This window comes from Siphateles boraxobius, unplaced genomic scaffold, assembly GCF_051911475.1.
Source record: "Siphateles boraxobius isolate OS27281-9 unplaced genomic scaffold, OSU_SipBor_1 5, whole genome shotgun sequence".
NCBI lineage: Eukaryota > Metazoa > Chordata > Actinopteri > Cypriniformes > Leuciscidae > Siphateles > Siphateles boraxobius.
In genome coordinates, this window is record NW_027509141.1 from 23,045,481 (window position 1) to 23,067,727 (window position 22,247).

At 36.9% G+C, this 22,247-nt stretch overlaps 1 protein-coding gene across 1 annotated transcript in view; it reads right to left on the minus strand.

Moving 5' to 3' along the window:
• Positions 1 to 22,247, minus strand: part of atp2b4 (ATPase plasma membrane Ca2+ transporting 4) — a 161,289-nt gene that overhangs the window by 5,701 nt on the left and 133,341 nt on the right. Inside the window, 5 exon segments of the mRNA XM_077203334.1 lie at positions 14,089 to 14,271; positions 15,636 to 15,743; positions 18,397 to 18,608; positions 19,340 to 19,553; positions 20,300 to 20,491. Coding sequence (XP_077059449.1) covers positions 14,089 to 14,271; positions 15,636 to 15,743; positions 18,397 to 18,608; positions 19,340 to 19,553; positions 20,300 to 20,491 — 909 coding nt within the window.

The window sequence follows — 22,247 nt, forward strand, 5'->3', positions numbered from 1 at the left end:
GCTCACCTTCACCATATTCATGTAGAATATTAGTCCAATGTAGCTGTACAGCTCATTGATGCTCACATTTGTCCATTTGTCTTTGTGACCTATAGCATTTGCCCTGGCAGCCTGAGCATTTTTGTGCACAAAACTGAGACAAAACTCTCAGGGGGAAAAAAATAAAGAAAAATAAACATTTGAAGAGTTTGTGGTCCAGGTTCACACGCAGGCCGGTATCTGGTCAATGTCATTCATTCAATTTACCTTATATTACTTTACATTTTAATCCTAGTTTTACACATTGCTTATATGAAATACATTTTATTTGAACATATTTGATTCGTTTTCACTAATTTCAGCATAGCAATATGGTTTGGGAAAAACATAACTAGTAAATATGTACATTTATGTAAAAAATAGCACGTTTTATAATGTAAGTAACAATCAATAACTTACTCGTCAGAAATTATATCCTCAGCTGGATCAAGTAGCTCCTCAAAATGAAACCGAAAAAACAGTCACGCTCTTCTTCTGAGGTAAATTCTTCCAGGATTAGTCCTCACCGCATCTCAAAACGATGAGAAGTAAATTAATCTGATGAAACGCGATGCGTTTTAACGAGTTGATGTGGGCTTTGACTTTACATGGATCACCTCAGATCATTACCGTATTAATAGCGCCTGCTGTCTGTAGGTGTTTTCACATTAGCGGTAATGAGCTAACACGAGAACGACTGGACATCTATCTTTTCATACAGATTCCATAAAATACTTAATTTATGGTTAAACAAATATGTTTAAGTCGATTTTGCTGATATGTAATAAAAAAAATAAAAAAAACACCATGCCGCACGTTTGACCAATGTTAAATGTGATTAAAAGCCTAAATTTAATCTGTTCATTATATAAAGTGCTTGTCTATCTTTGGAAAATTTGGACTAAACCGCTCAATATATCATAAAGATTAGTTTTACGATCTCTTTATGAACCTTTAAGGCGTCAAAGTGGTAGTTGAGTAGCTGTCAACGGAGGGACAGAAAGGTCTCAGATTTCATCAAAAAGATCTTCATTTGTGTTCTGAAGATGAACTCAAGTCGTACGGGTTTGGAACATCATGAGGGTAATTTTAGAATTTTCATTTTTGGGTGAACTATCCTTTTAACACAGCAAAATTTAAAGTGTAGAGAGGGTCCTTCAAGAAAGGATTCAGTTGCTCACTTTCATTAAAAACAATCCTATGTGTGATATCTTCTTACCATAGTACACTTCAAGGCCACAAAAATTCCAATGAATAAAATTATAGGGCATAATTCAATTAATAGATTGAATTTCGGTGCAAATTGTTTGTAGAACCATTCTTGCAAAAGTTGTTGCAATGAATTTCAAAGTTTATTTAAGAACAGGTTTAATCCTGTTTGTATTTCATGAATATGGGCCATTGTGTGGATATTTACTCATTATATTTACTTGATTTTGGCCAATTAGATATAACTATCGATGGGATTACACAGTGAAATGCACCAAAAATCATTACCTAGCATCCGTCAAAATGTTCTGATGCACAACATTGCTGATGGTCACAACTCTTACATGAATTTTATTGGTATTTCGTTTTACCCTTCATTGAGTAAGGGGTAGTTAGGACATAGTGCTACTGCAAACTGAGCATTAATAAAGTACATAAATAAAAATAATTATATAAAATAAAATCTTGAGACAAAAACATATCTATAAAAATGGACTCTCTGTTTGACCCGAAAATAGCAAAAGGAAAAAAAAAAATTAAGAGGATAAAAAAAAAACATATAGCCATTACCTGCTATGTACAAATAAAACTGTTTCTCCTAATAAAGGGAACTAAATAATTGCATTAGATGTTAGGCCACCCTAAAAAAATCCTGGCACTGGTAACTCACATGCATACAACAGCAAGGCCATCCATATTCAAATCACACTGGTTCAGGTATTGGAAAAAAAGCAAAGTGAATGAGAAAGAGACAGAAATAATGCAGAGAAGGAGCTTTAGTTGGAAGATTGTGAAGGACAGATTGGGAAAAAAATTAAAAAGAGAGAGGAAGAGTGGTCTAAAAAAGGGTGGTTTTATTGGTTTACTGGAGGTTAACGGGCAGATAATGAAAGCATTCAGAATGGCCATCATGCAATGGCAGTGCTAGTTTGTGTTATGTGGCACTCACTGCCTGTAGTAGAAGAGGAAGCAGGGGCGGGCGGCCCAGCAGCTGCAGCAGAGTTGGCGGACAGGGAGGAAGAGGAAATCCCTACATGGGTGGGGCTAGAAACAGTTTTTGCGTCGTTTTGCTGGCTGACCACGGAGGGTTGGCGACGCAGGGCCCCAGGCACCGCCGTTTGGCCTGTCTGGAATGTATAAACCACATCCATCTGCAAAGAACAGGGAGAGGACGAGGGGGGAAAAAAGAGGAAGAAAGGGAAAGGGAGTAAAACAAAGACCAAGGGGCAAAAGGAGTGGTTAGAGCAGATAAATTTGTTATTTGAAAGAGAAAAAGAGAACATCCCCTCAACTCCACAAATAAAAAGTATTAAGTCAGTCTGGCAGGAGAAGGGCTGGCACAGGAAGATAAAAAGGAAAGTTTATGTAAGGAGCTACTTTTTTAAGGAGAAACGAAAGGCTTGAAGGTGTCTGTGAAAAAGGGAGCACAAAGGAAACTAGTTTTATAAAGTACTGATGAGTCTGAATCGTACTTGTTCCAATTATTTCTTTCTTTGTGTACCACTAACCATGCATGACAGATATAAAATAGAAATCCATGAGGATTTTGAAAGTGGGATGGTGGGAATGGAGGGGGATAGATAAGGAGCTAATTAGTAGAGTAGTGTTTTTGCGGTCTGTTCACTGGCTCCTAATCAGGAATAAGAGTGAAGGGTGGGAGGTAGGAAAGAAGGACGAGAAGACTCTTTGGCCTCTTTTTCATCTAGGCTTGGAGGGAAGCTGGGTAGATTTAGCAGAGATGGTGATCTGGAACCACAGGGCGTCGGTACGTATCCAGGGCACACATACATTAAAACTATTCCTCCCCTTCACACATTACTGTCCAACTGACTTTCTCAGAAGACAAAATAAGATTAGACACAACATACAATGACATCAAAAGTACACAATTTAAGACTAGGGCTGGGTATCGAGAATCAATTCCATTTTAGAACCGTTAACAAATTTTCAAAAATCGGTGCGCCTCTGCCCCGGCAAGATGTAACATCTCAACTTTTCAGAATGCTGCAAGCGTACCGCAGGTCATGTGACAAAAACCCCCCGACCTTTCCGTAACATCGAAAGCTCGGCCGAACAGCTGATCATAGCTGTACAGGGCAGGTTTTTATTTCTCATCTGCATAAATATGTTTAGTAGTAAAGCTAATTTAAGGTCTAGAAATCGATTAATCCTTTGCTGATACTTCCTCGTCATCATGGAGCGCGCAAGTCACACAATTCATGGTTGCATAGCAACGACTAGACGCCTCGGGAGCGCAAGCGCTTGTGGAAAGGAGGAGAAAGCGGCTTTCCATGCGTTTTTAGACGTGATATGTGAACGGTCCCCTTCTCAGTCTTTCTCACGTGGTGCCGGTGAATACAGCTGTATTGATCTGCCAGGACCTGGCTACCACAATGATCGGATTTCATTACTGTACACCACATTCACCATGACTGACCGCAGCAAGCTTTCAAAAGTTTTTTTTTTTTTAAATACGATAATATAGCAAAAAGCAACGCATGCAACAATTAAATTTCACGCAAAGGAGGAAGCACATAGAATATGATAAGGCCATCCTTAAAAATATTCTGGTTTGCAGTAACAACAACAAAAAAAAAAGGGTCGGTAGGTAGGTCTATTTTTTTTCTTCAAGATTTAATGGGGGAAAAAAATGTTTTTTTTTTTTTCCCACAGACAACTAACAGGCATTAGGACTAACGCAAAGAGGCCGCTTGAGACGCGCACAAATCAGCAATATTTCTGATGATTAATTGACATGAAGTTTTGTGCACAATGACAAACACCCTCCAACCCACCAAATAAGGGTAAAAATGAACTTTGGAACCAAATCTGCGCAAATTTAGCGCAAATGCGCAACTCGTGAGTCCTCATGATATATTAAATACAGCGTGTTGCGCAGAATCTGCGCATTTCTGGCTTACTTGAACACACACGTCACTGAGCAATAAATAACGGCGAGCATGTTCACTTGCATTGAAGTAATAGCGAATATTAAAAAGCATTTGGTTAACAGAAAAGTTATTTGCCAACATCCAACATGTTCTGTGTACTGTATTGATCTGTCCACCTAAAACACATTTTTGTTTTAAAAAAAAAAAGGCCGTAGGTGGTGGCTCACTTTGAAATTTCAATTTAAAAGAAACCACTTTGATTTTAGGGTCAAATTGTAGGACGTCCTCAATAGTTTGAGTTTCCTCCACCAACATTTTAGTGGTTTCCTTCAGGTCAGTCGACACAATCACCGTTAGACAGGTGAGAAGGGGGGGAAAGATCTGGGCACAGTTTTTCCAGAACTTCGTGCCAAGTTAAAGTGGTGTTGAGATGTTTTAATGCATTTTTTAGAATACATTTATTATGGTGCCCAAACCCATATGACTTTGAACGGTGACCGTGAACATTTTATTTACTGCATCATTACTGGGGATGGGTATCGTTAAGGTTTTAATGGTATTACTACTCTTACGGATACTGCTTATCGATCCGGTACTTGAACGGTATTCTTATCGGTTCTTTTTGGTGTTTTTTTTTTTTTTTACATTCGAGTAATAATTAACATTTGCTTTACATTTTGAAATGTAAAATATCTATAGCAAAAGAAAAGTCAATGCTTTAACAAAACGAATAAAATATCTAGGTTATTTGTTATGCAGCAGTGTGCAGGCTTCTTTGTTTTATATACATGAGATAGGATACGATAAGCAAAAACAAGTACAAACACATGTTCAAAAAAATAATACAATTAAACAAAGATACAAATTATATACACAGTGCTTTAATTTCAGGAAGGTCTAAAATTACTTTTCAGGTAGGCCTAAGTGTTTCTGTCTGAAAAGAAATGTAATTTAGTAATCAAATGTAAAATAACACTGCATAGTTTATGATAGATAGATTAATGCTTATTAAAGTTTAAGTTATTTATTCAAGAGCTGTGGGTGATTTTCTCTGCCTTTTGTTGTTTGATTCGCATTAACGGCTCAATCGTCAGCAGGTTTATTAGACGCTGCCCCTTTAAGACCGAGTGCAGATCTAATAGGTGAAAGATGCACCATCATTTTCTCCCAACGATTTACGTCCATTTAAGAAATAAACTGTGTTTCGGTGAATCTCAGAGCTGGTCATTTTTATATTTTATGAATATTTGATAGTTTAGATGCGCACATGAAGCCCAAAGTTAAGTATACTTTTCTTCTCTCTTTGCAGTCCATTTCGAAGCGCGCGTCGCCTTGTGAACAGCGTCTCTTGCTCAGATTTTTGTGCTTTTAATAGTTCTTTTAATGATTAAAAGCGTCCGCAATTTAGCAACAGTAGAGTCTGCATTTTACAACAATCACCGATCGTGCTGATTCTGACGGTACGTTTGGGTTTTAGGAAGAAATGACAGCGCATCGCTGTGAAGGGAAGGAAGTTGCGCTAGACAGAATGAGTTGTAATGGTTTCATCTCAAATATCTTTTTTTCTAATCTTTGAAAGCCGAAATCTAAAATAAAATTAGAATAATATCCCAGATCTAAAGTGTAACCACGTTTGAATGTTTAGTTCTGTCCTCATTGTCACTCATTAAGCAGGGCAATCATGTGTGAGCGCTGTGGCTCCGCGTGAGAGATCGCTCTCTCTCTCTTCTGGACTGCGAATAGCAAAATTGCATCACAAATGGTTTAATATTATCATATACAGAATTGGCTGAAATTCAGCCCCGGGGCCCGTTTAATACCGAGTTTCGGTACTCATCCCTAATCATTACCGAGCGCGAACAGTGAATGAAACGAAGCGAATGTACAAGCCATAGTGTGACATGCGTAGACCAATGGTGTAAACAATCATAGATGACAATGACGGCGCAAAGGTTTTTATTTAAAAGAAAGAACGTAGCCTACGTTTGTATGTAGGCATAAGCAACTTTCACAATACTAACTAAAATATAATTAATATTATTTTATTTAATTTGTATTAGTTGTTTGAAGAGTAAAAAAAAATCGGTCGGTCTTAACGCAAGTTAAAAAAAATCGGTCGGACTAAAAGGGAAAAAAAATAATAATAATTCGGTCGGGTTACGGCAAACAAGAATATTTTTAAGGATGGCCTAAAGCATTTGTTTCAACACTGCATTAATTTGAAGGAATGAAAACGTGTCTGATTCAATGTTTCCAAGTCACAACTATGCACCCGATACATCTAAAATTAGCAACAGCAGCATCTCTCACTCAAGTACAAAACATACAGATGAGCCATCATTCAACTCCAATTTAGAGCTGCATAATTCAGGATAAACTGAGAATCTATTTGGTTTAAAATCGTTTTTGTTTAGTTTAAAATGTAGATCACAATTACATAAATCAGACAACTACACAGAATAATGTTTCAGTATATATATATATATTTTTTTTTTTTTAAATAATTGAACACTTTTAAAACTAATTCAGTGTCTCATTCATAAATACCTGTTTAATTAATGGATGATTAACCATTTTTGAACGATCTCTCGAGTCTTTGTGAATAAATTATTCAATGAAAAAAAATTAACAGTCAATTGTTGCCACCACCTGGAGTAATGTAATCAACACATTCTTTTTTTTTACATTTCACATACACATATATACACACACACGTATACATTTATACACACACAGACACACACACACACACACACACACACACACACACACACACACACACACACACACACACACACACACACACACACACACACACACACACACACATATATATATATATATAATTACTATAGATAGGAAATTCGGAATGAACTGAAAACGTTTGCTCTGTTCTGCTCGCTCTACGTCCATGGAAACGCACCGTTATGAATGGCCGCCTTGTGCATTTTAGTTTTGCTTTCAAATTAGCGTAAATTCGGGGGCGAATTGCTTGAATGGTGAGTTCATTAGCCTATTATTCTTAACGAAAAACTTAATTAGGCGCTTTTACATTTCGCTTTGACACGCAATATTCCTCCATCTTGTCAGTCAGTTCCTCTGAACTGACAAGAATTTTATAAATTTTATGAAATAAAATTAAAAGAAAAGAAAAGAAATAAATAAGAGAAGAGAAAAGGGTTTGAGATGGTCCCGCATCGCGGGATGATTTCCCCATGACCTGGCGCATTGCTGAAAGGCAGATTACACATCTCTTAACGATACAAAACAAAAACAAACCTAGGAGTGAAGGAAAGCAAATCTAGAGGGATAAATCAATGCTTGTGGAATACATTGACAATCTTCAGTGGGTGGTTTACCATAATGTTTTATATAGAATATCCTTAATAGAACACCCTCTCAGAATGATCGCCCACCAACACACAGACACACTCCTGGAGGATCCAGATAAATACATCTGTGAACCCTCTCACTGAATCCACTTATTGTTCGTTAGCAGCAACACTGTGTAATGTATGAAGGCAATGGTAAGTGAAAGGAGATCCTCCCACACGGCCTCCATAAAACAGTCAGTTCCCAGTCGTTTACTTGCACATCTTCAGATGAAAGCGAGCGAATGTTGCATTTCCAGAGACAGAGTGAAAAGGATTTGTATCCAAGTCCCTGTGAGCACAGTCCCCTGATATCTCCAGACAGGTTGTGCATATAGTTAGAGAAACATTGGCTTCTCCACTAGCCTTTTGTGTCATCCCAGGGCCCATGCTGCTTATCAACCTGGGCCACCAAAGCAGCTCATAAGTCCCTGCTCAGTCTTAAGAGACTTGCTTTTCCACAAATTAACCCATGGAGAAGCTTGAAGGCCACTAGGGTAATGTCTACATAAAAACAGCCACTGGCTGTCCAGAATGTTCACTAATAATGGCATTCTGAGCAACGTACATGCTGTTTTGATCTGATCCGATTTATTCAGATCAGCAAATTCTGATTATGAAATAGGCAAAATAGATCAAACACTGATTTAATTTTAATTTAGCTAAACAAATAATGTATTGTGTAATTTTCAAATTTCTTGCTGTATGTACAGTAGATACTCAACTAGAATGCCTATTACCACAGCGGCAAAAATAAACCAGTCGCATTTCAAAGTCGTTCGTGAAATGACCGCCAGGTGGCGCATAGTAAACTTTTAGAGCAGAACCTTTTATGAATCAAAAGTTAAAATAGGCCTATCTCGCAGTCAGTGAAAAATAAATTAGGTGCAATCAATGACGCTAAACTATTGAGGAATGAGAAGATTGAAGAGCGCTTCTCTTGCGCGCGCGAACACTGACTGCTAAACAACCGAACATCTGGGCAATTCTCAGTGAGAAAAGTTGTGGTCGAGTGGTAGAACTTAGGTTTCAATCATTTCGATGACACTGTTTCAAATCCCGAATAAACATGGTATTTATAAAATTACCATGCATTTCCATTTTACACTAAGGAAAAAATCTCATCCAACAGATTGACTGAATTTACGTCTTCAAAAGCAGTTCTGTTTAAAAAATTGAAAATAAAACTTCATGGGGTTCCATATATGAATGGTGGGGGATTTCCCCCCTCCACAGTAATCAATGCTATAGCCTAAATAGACCATATCAAATATATATATATTTTTAAATATACAACACGCACGTTTAAACAACAAACAATAAAATCTGAACCAGCGCTTCTGCTCCTGTATTGAGAGATAACATGCAGCTAACATATTTACACATATTTTTCAGTTAACATATTTTTCAGTTACGATCCTGGTTCCAGTGGCCTTGATTCACGTCTTTTTAAAAATGTCACAAAGCGTTTTGGTCTAAACATCCTCCTCTGGTCTAAACATCCCTGCTTCTGCTGAATTATTTTAATCCCCACACCCTTCCCTTCACAGTAATCAATGCTATAGGCTACTTCACCAATAGATCATATAAAATATATAAAATAAAGATAACCTATGCAACAGGCACGTTTAAACGACAAACAATAAAACCAAAACCAGCGTTTCAGTTGTTCATTAGTTCCAGTGGCCTTAATGCATGCACGGCTTTTCAAAATGTCACAAAGCGTTTTGAGATTATTTTGAATGAAATATTTAAGTTTATAATTAAGTGTTTTGGCACACCACACCGAGTGGCCATATGCATTTTTCTTAAGTCAGGTTTTATTCTGGCATATTGAGTTAGTGTTCGACAAACGCGGCGGCGCGTTCATTTGGATTTATTTTTCTCATAACAGCTAAAAAAACTTAATAGGCTACTCCGTGATGTTTTGGTCATAGATAAGAGTAGAGTAGCCTACATCGTTCAAATCTGTAAACTTTTATTCATATTAGGCTAACGACAAAAGTTTATCTGTCGTCTCTGTCTCCGGGAACGGCGCGTCACAAAAATGAACAGAAAGCCACTTGCCTCAGCTCAGTAACTATAAGAAATCGGCTATGTCTAAAGCCTTTAAATGTCTAAATATTTAGGCTAATAAATGTTATCTGATTATGTAATCCATATGAAAACGAGAGGTACAGAGGATTTACTCAAACATGTTTAACTATATCGCTTCCCAATGAGAAAATGACAAGGCAAGGACGAAAATCTCCCTCTAATTAAACGTACCGGTAGGGTAAATCGCCCTGAAATAATTTATTTGTCGAAATGTTGCGATATTGTTTCATTTAAGTTCATAATTATTCTATAAATGTTATTTAGTTTAGCAGCAGGCTACCACGAAGCACCGTGGTTCGAGATTTATTTGAATAATAATTATAATAAACTTAATTCACAAATTGCACCCTTGTTGTAAGGATCCAAATATCCCTGTAGAATTTAATATTGAGCTGAACATTTTGTTCATGACAACAAATGAACATACGTTCGAAGATTATATTTAGTTTTGCTTGGAAAAAGCTGGCCCAAACCAGTTTTATTTCTCAAATTATTGAAATAATGAAATATTTAGTAATAAACTTATGACAGAAATATCACTACATGTAGCTTAAATCATTTAATTCCTTCATTATCAACACTTTAACAGCCTAATAATGTCTAGAATATCGATTTAAGTGTGAATTGCGACTTCTCTTTGTTTTAAGTCAGTCTCAAACTCAGATAGCCTGTAGGGGGTTGGAGGGACAGTTCAGTGCTTTATCGTGCGTGCAGGACAAAGGTGTTAATGTTCCTCTTTCATACGGAGAGTGTCGGATAGCCAGCCTGATGAGCAGGCAAAGGCAAAATTATTTTAAGGATAAATCTCTTGGTGTCCAAATGTAGGCCCCATATCTTATTAAATTATAAATATTTTAGTTTATTTATTGTAGCCTATATTTAAAGTTTTTTCACACAAAATTTAAATTGAAGTGTTCAATCCAGTTGTTTCAACTGGTTTTGTAGAGTTTTAGAATGTTTGAGCAGTGTGTATGATTGTCAACAATCTGGCATTATCTAAACATGAACTGTTGACGACGCGTTCATGCCAAGAAACGAATGGGAGTGATCAGCAGATACAGAGCTCTTTAATTTTGCGATCAAACTCAACAAGGCATGCTGTGTCTTTGAAGCAACAAAGGCTAAATAATTTGGTTAGTTTTTTTTTCATGTGTATGGATGACACGCAGCGACATATAGGCTACAGTATTATCAGCTGTATGATGTGTTTTTACCCTGAAAAGTTTGATTTCGAGAGAGACCCGGCGCGCCCAGCGAGGGAGACTAAATAAACTTGCTAAAAAGAGATCCAGCGGGAGAGAGGCAAGAAAAACTCATGTTTTTAAATATATGTTGCTTTTGACTATTTTCAGTTGTACTGTTTTAATCGTTTAATTTAGCAACAATTTCTTTGGCAATCCAAATTTAAAATGTCGCAAGAATAAGATTCTCTTTTTCTTATTTTGCATCGCAAAGGAAATAAACTCTAAACTCGATGCAACCCTTTTAAATAAAAAAAACTGTCCCAAACACTTTATTTAAACCTTGAAATGTTGGTTTCAAACTTAAGTAATTTTAGTGTTCTTTTACATTACACAATAATTTAGCAGACTGAAGACGAGCTTCTTCCTTTTCATTTTCTGACGCAATCGGCTGACAATCTTCCGTCGTCTGTGTAGTGGCTCTACAGGAATGTAGCACATTTATGATTTAATGTGCCATTAATAATTAAACAAAACTCTTGACTTTAAATAAATAAACAGTTAATAAACTCGCTAATAAACATTTAGGGCTACTTATTTAAGCATCAAGAACGGTAAAATATAAACGCTGTCGGCCAACATCGTTAACAGCATGTAGGCCTATGCTACATTGAGATTCGATCTCAGGTCACTTGAAGTTCCTTGAGGCTCATGTCGTTAAGTTGACCACTGAGCTACCGTCTGAACGCTGTCTTATGCTCTTTCAAAGCCTCATTGATGTAGCCAATTACAATGTTTTATGTTGAAATTTTTTCATTATTTATTCAATTTAATTTCAGTATTGTGATTATGAATTATTTTAACTACGTTTCACTTGAATTCATCTGCTACCAGCTTTCAATCACTCTGAATGAGCCGCGGCGCGGCTGTAGATTACGCAATAGACAGAATACACAGACAGTTTTCAAAGTCTGTGATTGTAGCGCCACTTAGCGGTAAAAGGCAGCAAATGCACCCCAAATTTTACTGCCGCGGTGGAACGGCGGCGGTAAAAGTATTATTCTGGTTGAGTACCAACTGTACTAGGAATGTGCACAAGTACTCGGACGTGACAGCGACAATCAATCATTGCCATGACAATTTCTTTTTCTTAGGAACAGCATGATGTCCAGACTAGCAGAATAAAGTGAAAACTATGGATTTAAAAGTACACAGTGCTGCCCGAAATCACTTTGATCATGAAAAGTGAACACAGTTAAGTGCAAGATGTGCAGCACTAATCTGCCATATACATAACATCATAACGAGAACACTGTTGCTATAGAATGCCATCACTTCTTTGTGCTTTAGTTGCCCGTGTTTCAGCACGTTGTTACCTGAAGAGCGTATCCACATCGGGAGTTCTACATTCAGACAAGCACGGTCAAGTTCATGTGTGCATTCGTGTCCTTTTCTAAGTTGTAATGTTACTTTTATGTTGCTTATATCTGGGACCGTATTCACAAAATATCTTAAGGCTAAAAGTACGGAGACCCAGGAAGAGGTTGCAACTTTTAGACTGCACCTGGACGTTTCTGAATGGTAAGTGGATACATTTACGTAGTTGATTTGGAGTTACATTGATTCATAAAAATAAAATGAATCCACTGGTCTCGTCTCATCTGAGGCTGGGACTCTAAAGAGTGTTTAATGCTCGTTTGTGCAGCCAACGACAGAACAGTTTGCATGCTTTGCTCGAACTTTTGCCATTGCGTTAGAACTGGTTAAACTGTTGTAAACCAAATGGCGGCTTAATCTTATATTATAAAAAAACAAATCGATGGTCGAAGCGCTGAGCAAGTAATGTTAGAAGAGTTTTGCTTCTTAACTCTGTCAACACCGACTATGGTAGCAAGCCTAGCTTGCAGAGAAAGGCTTACCAAAACAAAGTTACTGGGTTGTCACTTTTCACGTTTTCTGGGTTGGTAGACACACCGGGGGGCAATTATAGCACTTAAACATGGAAAAAGTCAGAATTTCAAGGTATGTCATCTAAGTCACTAAGACCAAATCACTAACAATCCTAAAATGGCTGTTGCCAGCAATCCACCCAAAGACACTGTACACCATTGACATAATAGGTGATAGAGCCTTGGGTGCCGAGCCTTTTCTTGATTAATGCAATAACTATTTTGATTCATAGATTTTAATCTGCGATGACCAAACATAAAGGTTAATTTATGTACAGCCTTGTGGGCAGCTCGGGTAGCCCGAGTTCGAGTTCCGGCTCGTGGACCTTTCCAAATCTCAGCCCCCCTTTCGCTTTTCCACTTTGCTTCCCGTCTACTCACTATGTACTATCATAATAAAAAGGCAAAAACGCCAAAAATAAATCTTTTAAAATAAATTAATAAAAAAGAAAAAAATATCAGTTTACCTGTGGTAGTTGTGTCACGAGTTCACACTTACAAATGATCGAATAGAGTAAAAGAATTTAGCAAGCTGTCAGAGGGGAGGGCTCCAAGCTTGATTAAAACATTTTCATTTTAAAATCTCTATTTGAATATGACAACATGATACCTCGCTCTACAATATTTCTGATTAAATGTGTGCATTATTAGTAAGCATGTTGACATAATCCATAGGAACGAGGTAAACCCGACGCTTTCTCTTAGCTTAAGACTTCTCTCTATTCCTCAGTAAATGTTGGTCCCTGCAGTTTTGTGAATAGGTAAGAGTAAACCAGTCAACCTAAGAACTTTTTCTGCTATTTAGAACTCTTAGTGGTAAGATAAAATGTTTTGTGAATACAGCCCTTGATTAATCTCATATAGGATGCGTTTGGTTTATCAACCTGCTAGTAAATCGCTTTAGTTTCAGCCCAAACGGCAATGCCCGACATTGGCTGATTGGGTTATTTGAGACAGTGATATTACTTTTATATTTTTCTTTTTCAAAAACATATATTATATAATTATAATAATCCAGCAGTGTTAAATTTTTCTCATCATTTTCTTCAACAGTAGGTTGTAGTTTTTAGCATTTTTTTTCCTCCAAATTGGGGTACCCTTTGAAATGAAGAACAAAGTGTAATTGCAATTGTTAAACATTGAGAAAGGATATAAGCATCAAATAATTGTATCAAAGTTAGATCTAAAACACCAATAAACCTCACGTATTTCATCAGTAAGCTGCCAAAGAGCAAAGACGTTTCTCCAGACAACATCTACAGTGGCAAAATTGTCTGTGGGTCACAGCTGTTGTATTTAAGCCATCAATACTATCTCCTGGGACAATTGCTGGAAGGAACGAGAAGGAAAGTAGAACCAAAGAGCAGCTTACCTGAGTCTGGATGCGGTTGAGTCCTCTGAACCACAGAATCTGTCCCCTGCGCATTTCCATCTCAGCGTGGTCAATTTCATCAGCACCTTCGGTTAGCACCTCATTAGAGATGTCCTCTTTGGGGATTCCGTGACCGGCCTCCTTCAGGAACTTGAGGCGGTGGGTAGGGACGGCAGTGACGAACTGGAGGAGGAGGATGAGGAAAAGAAAAAAAGAAAAAAAAAAACAGGTTTAAGTGATGGCAACTGCAGCTCATCAAATAGTGTGTATTTGAAGTCGATTCATTTTAAGTGAATCATAGCTTTAGGATAATTCATTCATTTCAATTAAATGGTTAGAAAACTTCACTGATTAAATATTTGAATCCTAGCTGTTTTTAATTCAGTTATATCAACAAGGGTGTTTTATTAGTTGTAATTAGTATAAATGTATAATTTATCTCTTAAAATTTAATTCTGTTACTCTGAGATCATTATAATTTTTGTCAGATGAATACTGCTTTGGCTGAAAATAAATCATGCCGTTATACTGTTCAAAAGACATTGGCCCCTTAAATGAAGACAGTTTCTGCTAAAAGTCTTACTGTAATTTAACCTCTTTAAATTCTAAAACTACAGTTTCAAATGGTTTTTCTAATACAGAGACATACATACACAAACACTTTCCGGTCTCTAGCACCTATAGTAGCTCTAAAAAAGCTACAGATATTTATTTGCAATCCCCCATGTAGGTGGCTCTGTTAAAGCTGTTTGAAACGAGACATCACTGAGACATTGATACAAAGAAGAGAGAATACACACTACTACTACTCCATGTTGAAGTTCCCAGTTTCTGGTTCATGAGGCCGCACACGTGTATGCGCACAAACAAATGCTTGCATGCACAAACATCAGCTGAGAAACCCAGTAGGAAGTGGCGTATGTGTGATGCAACAGCCAGAAGGAGCAGACTGCTTGCAGCTTTAAACACTTTATCCGCACTTGATAACTTCCTCGGCCTTTTGATGAGCTAACATGATGTGTCAGTCCTGCATACAGAGTTTTAAATGTACTGTAACCATGGCTAAATGGAGGAAGAAGGAGGACCTTTCATGTGCTGCGGGGTTGATGAAGCTCACACCTCTCTGTCCTCTTCTTTCTGAGCTGAACTTTGAGATGGCAGCAACCACTCTCTGGAATTGTGCAGCAAGTTGCTGTCTGCCAGCCTCCCTCGTTCCCTCCCACAGGTTTGAATTTGCACACAGCTTCACCTCCCCCTCCCCTCCCCTGCCCTTCCGGTGGGATTGAAGAGAGAACTAAAGATGTTCCACATCACCCACGCGTGTGCATTCTGCTTTGTGCATAGTGATGTTTTCATTATTTCACCATTGACAAGCTTGTGGATCACTCTCTTTCTTGACTTTTGTCACCTGTAAATCTAATCTAACTTGCTAGAATGCTAGTTTTTACTCTGATTTATAGTATGTTGATTCTTTCTAGCCTAAACAAAATCAGTAGAGCTACTTAGTTTAGTGATTAATAATGACGTACTGTAAGAATTTGCCTTACCTGGCCCCAGAGCAGCACACCAACCCCGATGAACACACACCAGAGCCACTGATCGAGGGTGAGGGCTGTGCAAGAGAACGGCTTCCCACCAAACTGCACAATGATGATCTGTAACAAGGTGTATTCCATTAGTCCAGCTATACTGTAGTAAAGCAATAAGCAATAAGTTATAGCGATTTCAACGCGCTTAAGCGGTGGTTTTTGGATTACTTTAAACCTCTGTAGTTATGGTGAAAATAGTTGTAACATATGGCCTAAGGTAGCTTTTTTACTTTTATAATACAGAAGCAATAGAAGCATAGTCAAAACAATATATCCATAATAATATATCCATTATAAAATCAAATCTACTCTACTATATATAATACAATAAGCTTCAATGAAGAGACTCGAAGTTCCTTCGTTACAAGTTCTATATTGAAGTTTTAAAATCTTTAATGTGGCGTGATAGATCACTATATAAATATTAAATTTACATCAAGCAAGTAATTCAGTGTCCACAGCTTGTTAGTCAGCTAGAGAAACTCTTTCGCTGAATATACGTACTATATTAGCCTATATATACATTATATTTAACTTAACCTGTTACTGATGTCTTGATTATTTACTGTATGTTTAAAAATGATGTCATGAAAATGACAGCCAGTGTGTAAATTATTATATTTCTACAATGAATTGGAGAAAAATCAAAATAATTTTTTTAAACATATCTAAAAATAAATAGCAACTGAATTTAGGCTAATAGTTGGGTTCTGTTGTTAACCTTAAATATTAAACTAATCTGCAAGTATATAGTTTACAGCATTAGCAGAGATCATTTTTTTATCCTTAAGAAATGTTTAATTATAAATGAATTCATTTAAAGACGGACAAATTTTTTTCAGTAAACCACTGTTTAATAAAAAAAGAAAAAGCAATTTTATGTTTAGTATATATATATATATATATATATATATATATATATATATATATATAATATACATATATATATATATACAGGTCCTTCTCAAACAATTAGCATATTGTGATAAAGTTAATTATTTTCCATTTTGTAATGATAAAAATTAAACTTTCATATATTTTAGATTCATTGCACACCAACTGAAATATTTCAGGTCTTTTATTGTTTTAATACGGATGATTTTAGCATACAGCTTATGAAAACCCAAAATTCCTATCTCAAAAAATCAGCATATTTCATCCGACCAATAAAAGAAGTGTTTTTAATACAAAAAAGTGAACCTTCAAATAATTATGTTCAGTTATGCACTCAATACTTGATCGGGAATCCTTTTGCAGAAATGACTGCTTCAATGCGGCGTGGCTTGGAGGCAATCAGCCTGTGGCACTGCTGAGGTGTTATGGAGGCCCAGGATGCTTCGATAGTGGCCTTAAGCTCATCCAGAGTGTTGGGTCTTGCGTCTCTCAACTTTCTCTTCACAATATCCCACAGATTCTCTATGGGGTTCAGGTCAGGAGAGTTGGCAGGCCAATTGAGCACAGTAATACCATGGTCAATAAACCATTTACCAGTGGTTTTGGCACTGTGAGCAGGTGCCAGGTCGTGCTGAAAAATGAAATCTACATCTCCATAAAGCTTTTTAGCAGATGGAAGCATGAAGTGCTCCAAAATCTCCTGATAACTAGCTGCATTGACCCTGCCCTTGATAAAACACAGTGGACCAACACCAGCAGCTGACATGGCACCCCAGACCATTTAACATTTAATTTTGAATTTAACTATACTACAACTTTACTTTCCTGTTATCTCTGTAAAGCTGCTTTGAAACAATTTGTATTGTAAAAGCGCTATATAAATAAAGGTGACTTGACTTGACTTGACCATCACTGACTGTGGGTACTTGACACTGGACTTCAGGCATTTTGGCATTTCCTTCTCCCCAGTCTTCCTCCAGACTCTGGCACCTTGATTTCCGAATGACATGCAAAATTTGCTTTCATCCGAAAAAAGTACTTTGGACCACTGAGCAACAGTCCAGTGCTGCTTCTCTGTAGCCCAGGTCAGGCGCTTCTGCCGCTGTCTCTGGTTCAAAAGTGGTTTGACCTGGGGAATGCGGCACCTGTAGCCCATTTCCTGCACACGCCTGTGCACGGTGGCTCTGGATGTTTCTACTCCAGACTCAGTCCACTGCTTCCGCAGGTCCCCCAAGGTCTGGAATCGGTCCTTCTCCACAATCTTCCTCAGGGTCCGGTCACCTCTTCTCGTTGTGCAGCGTTTTTTGCCACACTTTTTCCTTCCCACAGAGGTGCCTTGATACAGCACTCTGGGAACAGCCTATTTGTTCAGAAATTTCTTTCTGTGTCTTACCCTCTTGCTTGAGGGTGTCAATGATGGCCTTCTGGACAGCAGTCAGGTCGGCAGTCTTACCCCATGATTGCGGTTTTGAGTAATGAAACAGGCTGGGAGTTTTTAAAAGCCTCAGGAATCTTTTGCAGGTGTTTAGAGTTAATTAGTTGATTCAGATGATTAGGTTATTAGCTCGTTTAGAGACCCTTTTCATGATATGCTAATTTTTTGAGATAGGAATTTTGGGTTTTCATGAGCTGTATGCCAAAATCATCAGTATTAAAACAATAAAAGACCTGAAATATTTCAGTTGGTGTGCAATGAATCTAAAATATATGAAAGTTTAATTTTTATCATTACATTATGGAAAATAATGAACTTTATCACAATATGCAAATTTTTTGAGAAGGACCTGTATTTATATAAATAAACTAATTTGATATATTTTTTTACCTGCAGAGCAAAGGTTCCCAGTACGACGCAACAGAAAATGGGGTTCCGGTAGATTCCCTCAAACACGTTCCTCTCTCCGTGGATCTTGCGGGCATTGATTTCGTTGAAGAGCTGCATCATGACAAAGACGTTGAAGATGATGGTGTAGTGTTCAGACGGCGGGGAGTGGAGAGGGGTGTTCCGGCCACTATCAATGCTAAAGAACTTCTCACCTTTGGGGAAAGAAAAATGGTTTCTGGAAATAAGTTATGTGAAAGTTCAAAATACATAGTGTTGAATGTCAGGAGGAGCACTTTTGGGAATGAGCAATAAATATGTGTTACTGTTCATAAAATAAAACTCTCCTGAAGCACTATGACATGCTTTAGGTAGTCTTTGATGTGATCTATTGAAAGCCTAAAATGGAAAAAAATACTCTGCAAGAAAAATACAATATATGTTTGACAAATACATCTTTATGCATTTTCTAATGGATCTTTATTGCATTTATTAGTGAAAAAAAAAAAAAGGTAAGAGTAAAAAAATGAGAATAAGAAAACAAGACAGTGGCTGCCTGTAGCTTTTGTTAACATTAGAGTCTACAGAGTTGCAATAATGGTCTTACATTTTAATTTCTAGATCTACAAGAACTCTATTTAAGAAATATATTTAAATTTTGCATATGGATATTTTAGAAAAGCCATGTCCAGAGATGACATGTAAACCCTCAGATCAATTTTTCCCTGTAATGTTCAATACTGTAAAACATTTTATTGTAAAACATATAGGTGCTTGAGGCAAATTCTGATGCTTTGAATATTACAAATAGAAATGCTAGTTGCTAAGCAACCATACATCACATCAATCCTACACACAAAATGCAATTAGCCAGTCCCTTCTTTCAGGGAGTTTTAACTATAGTATTAACTTAATTCATCAAATCATGAATACAGAAGCCTCTTACCAGCAAAGAGAAGAGTAAATGTGATGGTAAGTTGGTAAACGGCATGACCTAAAATGTTCTTCATCATAGTCCTGGAAATGAGTGGTTTGTTCCGGCCGTAAGGTCTTCTCAGTAGGAGCGATTCTGTTGGGGGTTCCGTTGCCAGAGCCAAAGAAGCCAGTGTGTCCATAATCAGATTTACCCACAACATCTGAACGGCTTTAAGTGGAGAGTCCTGCAGACACAACAAACCGGAGTGAGACTACACAGAAAGGACATTACAACAGTATTGTCATATGTAATGTAGTTAGGTAGGGACACAATAAGACTGTCTGGCTCCAGATTAGCCAAAGTCTGGCACAAGCACTAAATGGCCACAGTATCAATAGTTTCAATAAATATGAAATACTTTGACTTTGCTTGAAGAGTTCATGGCTTATGATAAATCGTCTCCCTCAATGCCATCCTTAGCCACCAAATATTCTGGTGTTTATTTTCCACAAACCCAGCAATTTATTTTTAAACTTCTCTAGTGGTTATTTCTCTGAGAACATATATGCAAATTTTTAAGTCCTGATATTTATTTTAAAGAGGACATCTTGGGATCTTTAGACATACAAGGATAACGTTCTCTCCTTTTGTTTATTTTTTTTAATGTCTGAATTATATTTTAATTATAACAAATGTTTATCTCATCTAAGGAAAAAACTAAAATAATTAAATTTATTTACAAATTATTTACAGGTAATTATATGAATTTTCAGTATTTTTTTTTTACCAGTAGCATCTTGCTTTATTTTTTAGAAATGACCTGATGTGCTCTACAAAATAAGATGGTGAAATATCCCTTTTAAAATTAATATTATATTTCCTACCCTCAAAAATCTGTTTCTATCTAAAAACAAAAAAATAATGATATAATGGCATATAAAAAGTAAATACTAGGTCCCAGGAAGTTAAATCAGGGGATGTTAAAAGTACCTGTGTGATGCAGGCCCCAGTGAAGGCAACAATCACAGCCACCACATTGACAGTCAGTTGAAACTGCAGAAACTTAGAGATGCTGTCATAGACATTACGCCCCCACATCACAGCTTTGACGATACTCGTGAAGTTGTCATCGGTAAGGATGATGTCAGAGGCCTCCTTTGCAACATCTGTCCCCGCAATTCCCTGTAAGATAAAGAAAAAAGCTGTTTTTAGAGCGTCTGTGTAAATATCAGAGCAGTCTAATAACTGAAGATGCAGGCTCATTCTCAGGAATGAGATGGATCCCATTACCAGGAAGGTTGAAAAAGGAAGAACCTAACCTAAGAACCTAATATAAATTTAAAAACATTATTAAAGTAAGTTTGCAGGTAGCGACATTTAATACAGTAATCAAATGTAAAATAACACTGAATAACTTAAGACTTTAATAAGGATCAATCTATGCCTAAATTATACAGTGAAGACTATCCAGTCAAGAGCAGTGAGTGATTTTCTCTTCATCTTTTGTTTCTTGATTTACATTAACCCTCTGAGGTCGGCTATCGCGCGGGCGCGATAATCTCGCTTTTTTTCTTATCAGTGCAAAAGAAACTCAAAATACTCTGTTGATTTTGATCTTACATATAAAGTGTTGTACATCATTAGATCCTGATAAGTGCCTATTTTTTGTGGATACTCACAATAAAAATAAAATGTTGTGCTTGTCGCCAAATAAAGAAAAACAAACATGATGCGCTTTCTGCCTTCTCTCTGTCAGTCAAGTCCATTCTGAAACGTGTCCGAAAATTAACTGTAATTCCGTGAATACTTTTCATACAGGCACGAGTGTTTTCCCATAATGAAGCTTGAACTCTCTTCTTTTAAATGAATTAATTTATATAAAAAAAACAAATATTCTCAGTTTATGTAATCTGTATGAAAAGAGAGAGATGTCAGTCTTTTTCTTTCCAGCTCATTATACCTGATTACGCGTTAATGTGCCACGCCCACAGAAAGCGCGCGGTATTCAAACGCAAATGATCTAAGGCAAGCCATTCAAACATGCCAACGCCCACCAGCTGGATTATAAAACACATCATGTTTAGTCAGTATCTTACTACAGCTGTGTACACAGCGTATCCCTACGCTGTGAGCAATAATACTATCTAATAACCCTGGAAAATGTACCAGAAGTGCTGGTAGTTTCATTTCGAGGAGCAACGGATCCAGCTGATGTAGTAAGTAATTTATTCTTAAGAGCTTTGTTCTAATCGCGATATTGAACAGTGTCTGACTGTAAACCCGCCAAAAGACTGTTTAAATATGAATTGCGTGTCTGTGTGTAGGCTAAATGTTGAATGAACGGCACAGGCGCGCGCTTTGTTTACTACAGTTATACAGCGCGTGTCTGTGCAGTTCATTCACTCTCGCACCTACATTAGTAAACGTTATGTTTACATGAACACATCCAAACTATATTGCTATAGCCTACTAAGATGAGTAAAAATAGACTGAAATATGTTGAAATAAAATGTCTGTATAAGCAACAAACTGCAAATTCACATGCTAATATATCATACACAATATGTTACAAATATTGTAACAAAGACTAAATATGAATGTTTAGACAAGATTATGTGATTAGTTTTGGATAGACTATAAAGTTTTGACTGTAAAAAAAGACTACTGTCACATTAAATAGGTACGCTTTTGTTCACCAATTTCTGCTCATAGTTAAATATACTATAGTATGATGTTTTGTCAAAAATAAAATAGGTATATTGAATTATCAACTAAGATGTTATTATAGTGTTTGTTCCAATATTCAAACTAATGCATCCTTACCTTTTTTAATATGTATGATAAAATGTATACTTTCTACAAAGAAATACACTCGAAATATTGTTAAAATTGTAATTGTTGTTGTAATTGTAACCCATTTGTAATTGGTTACAATTTC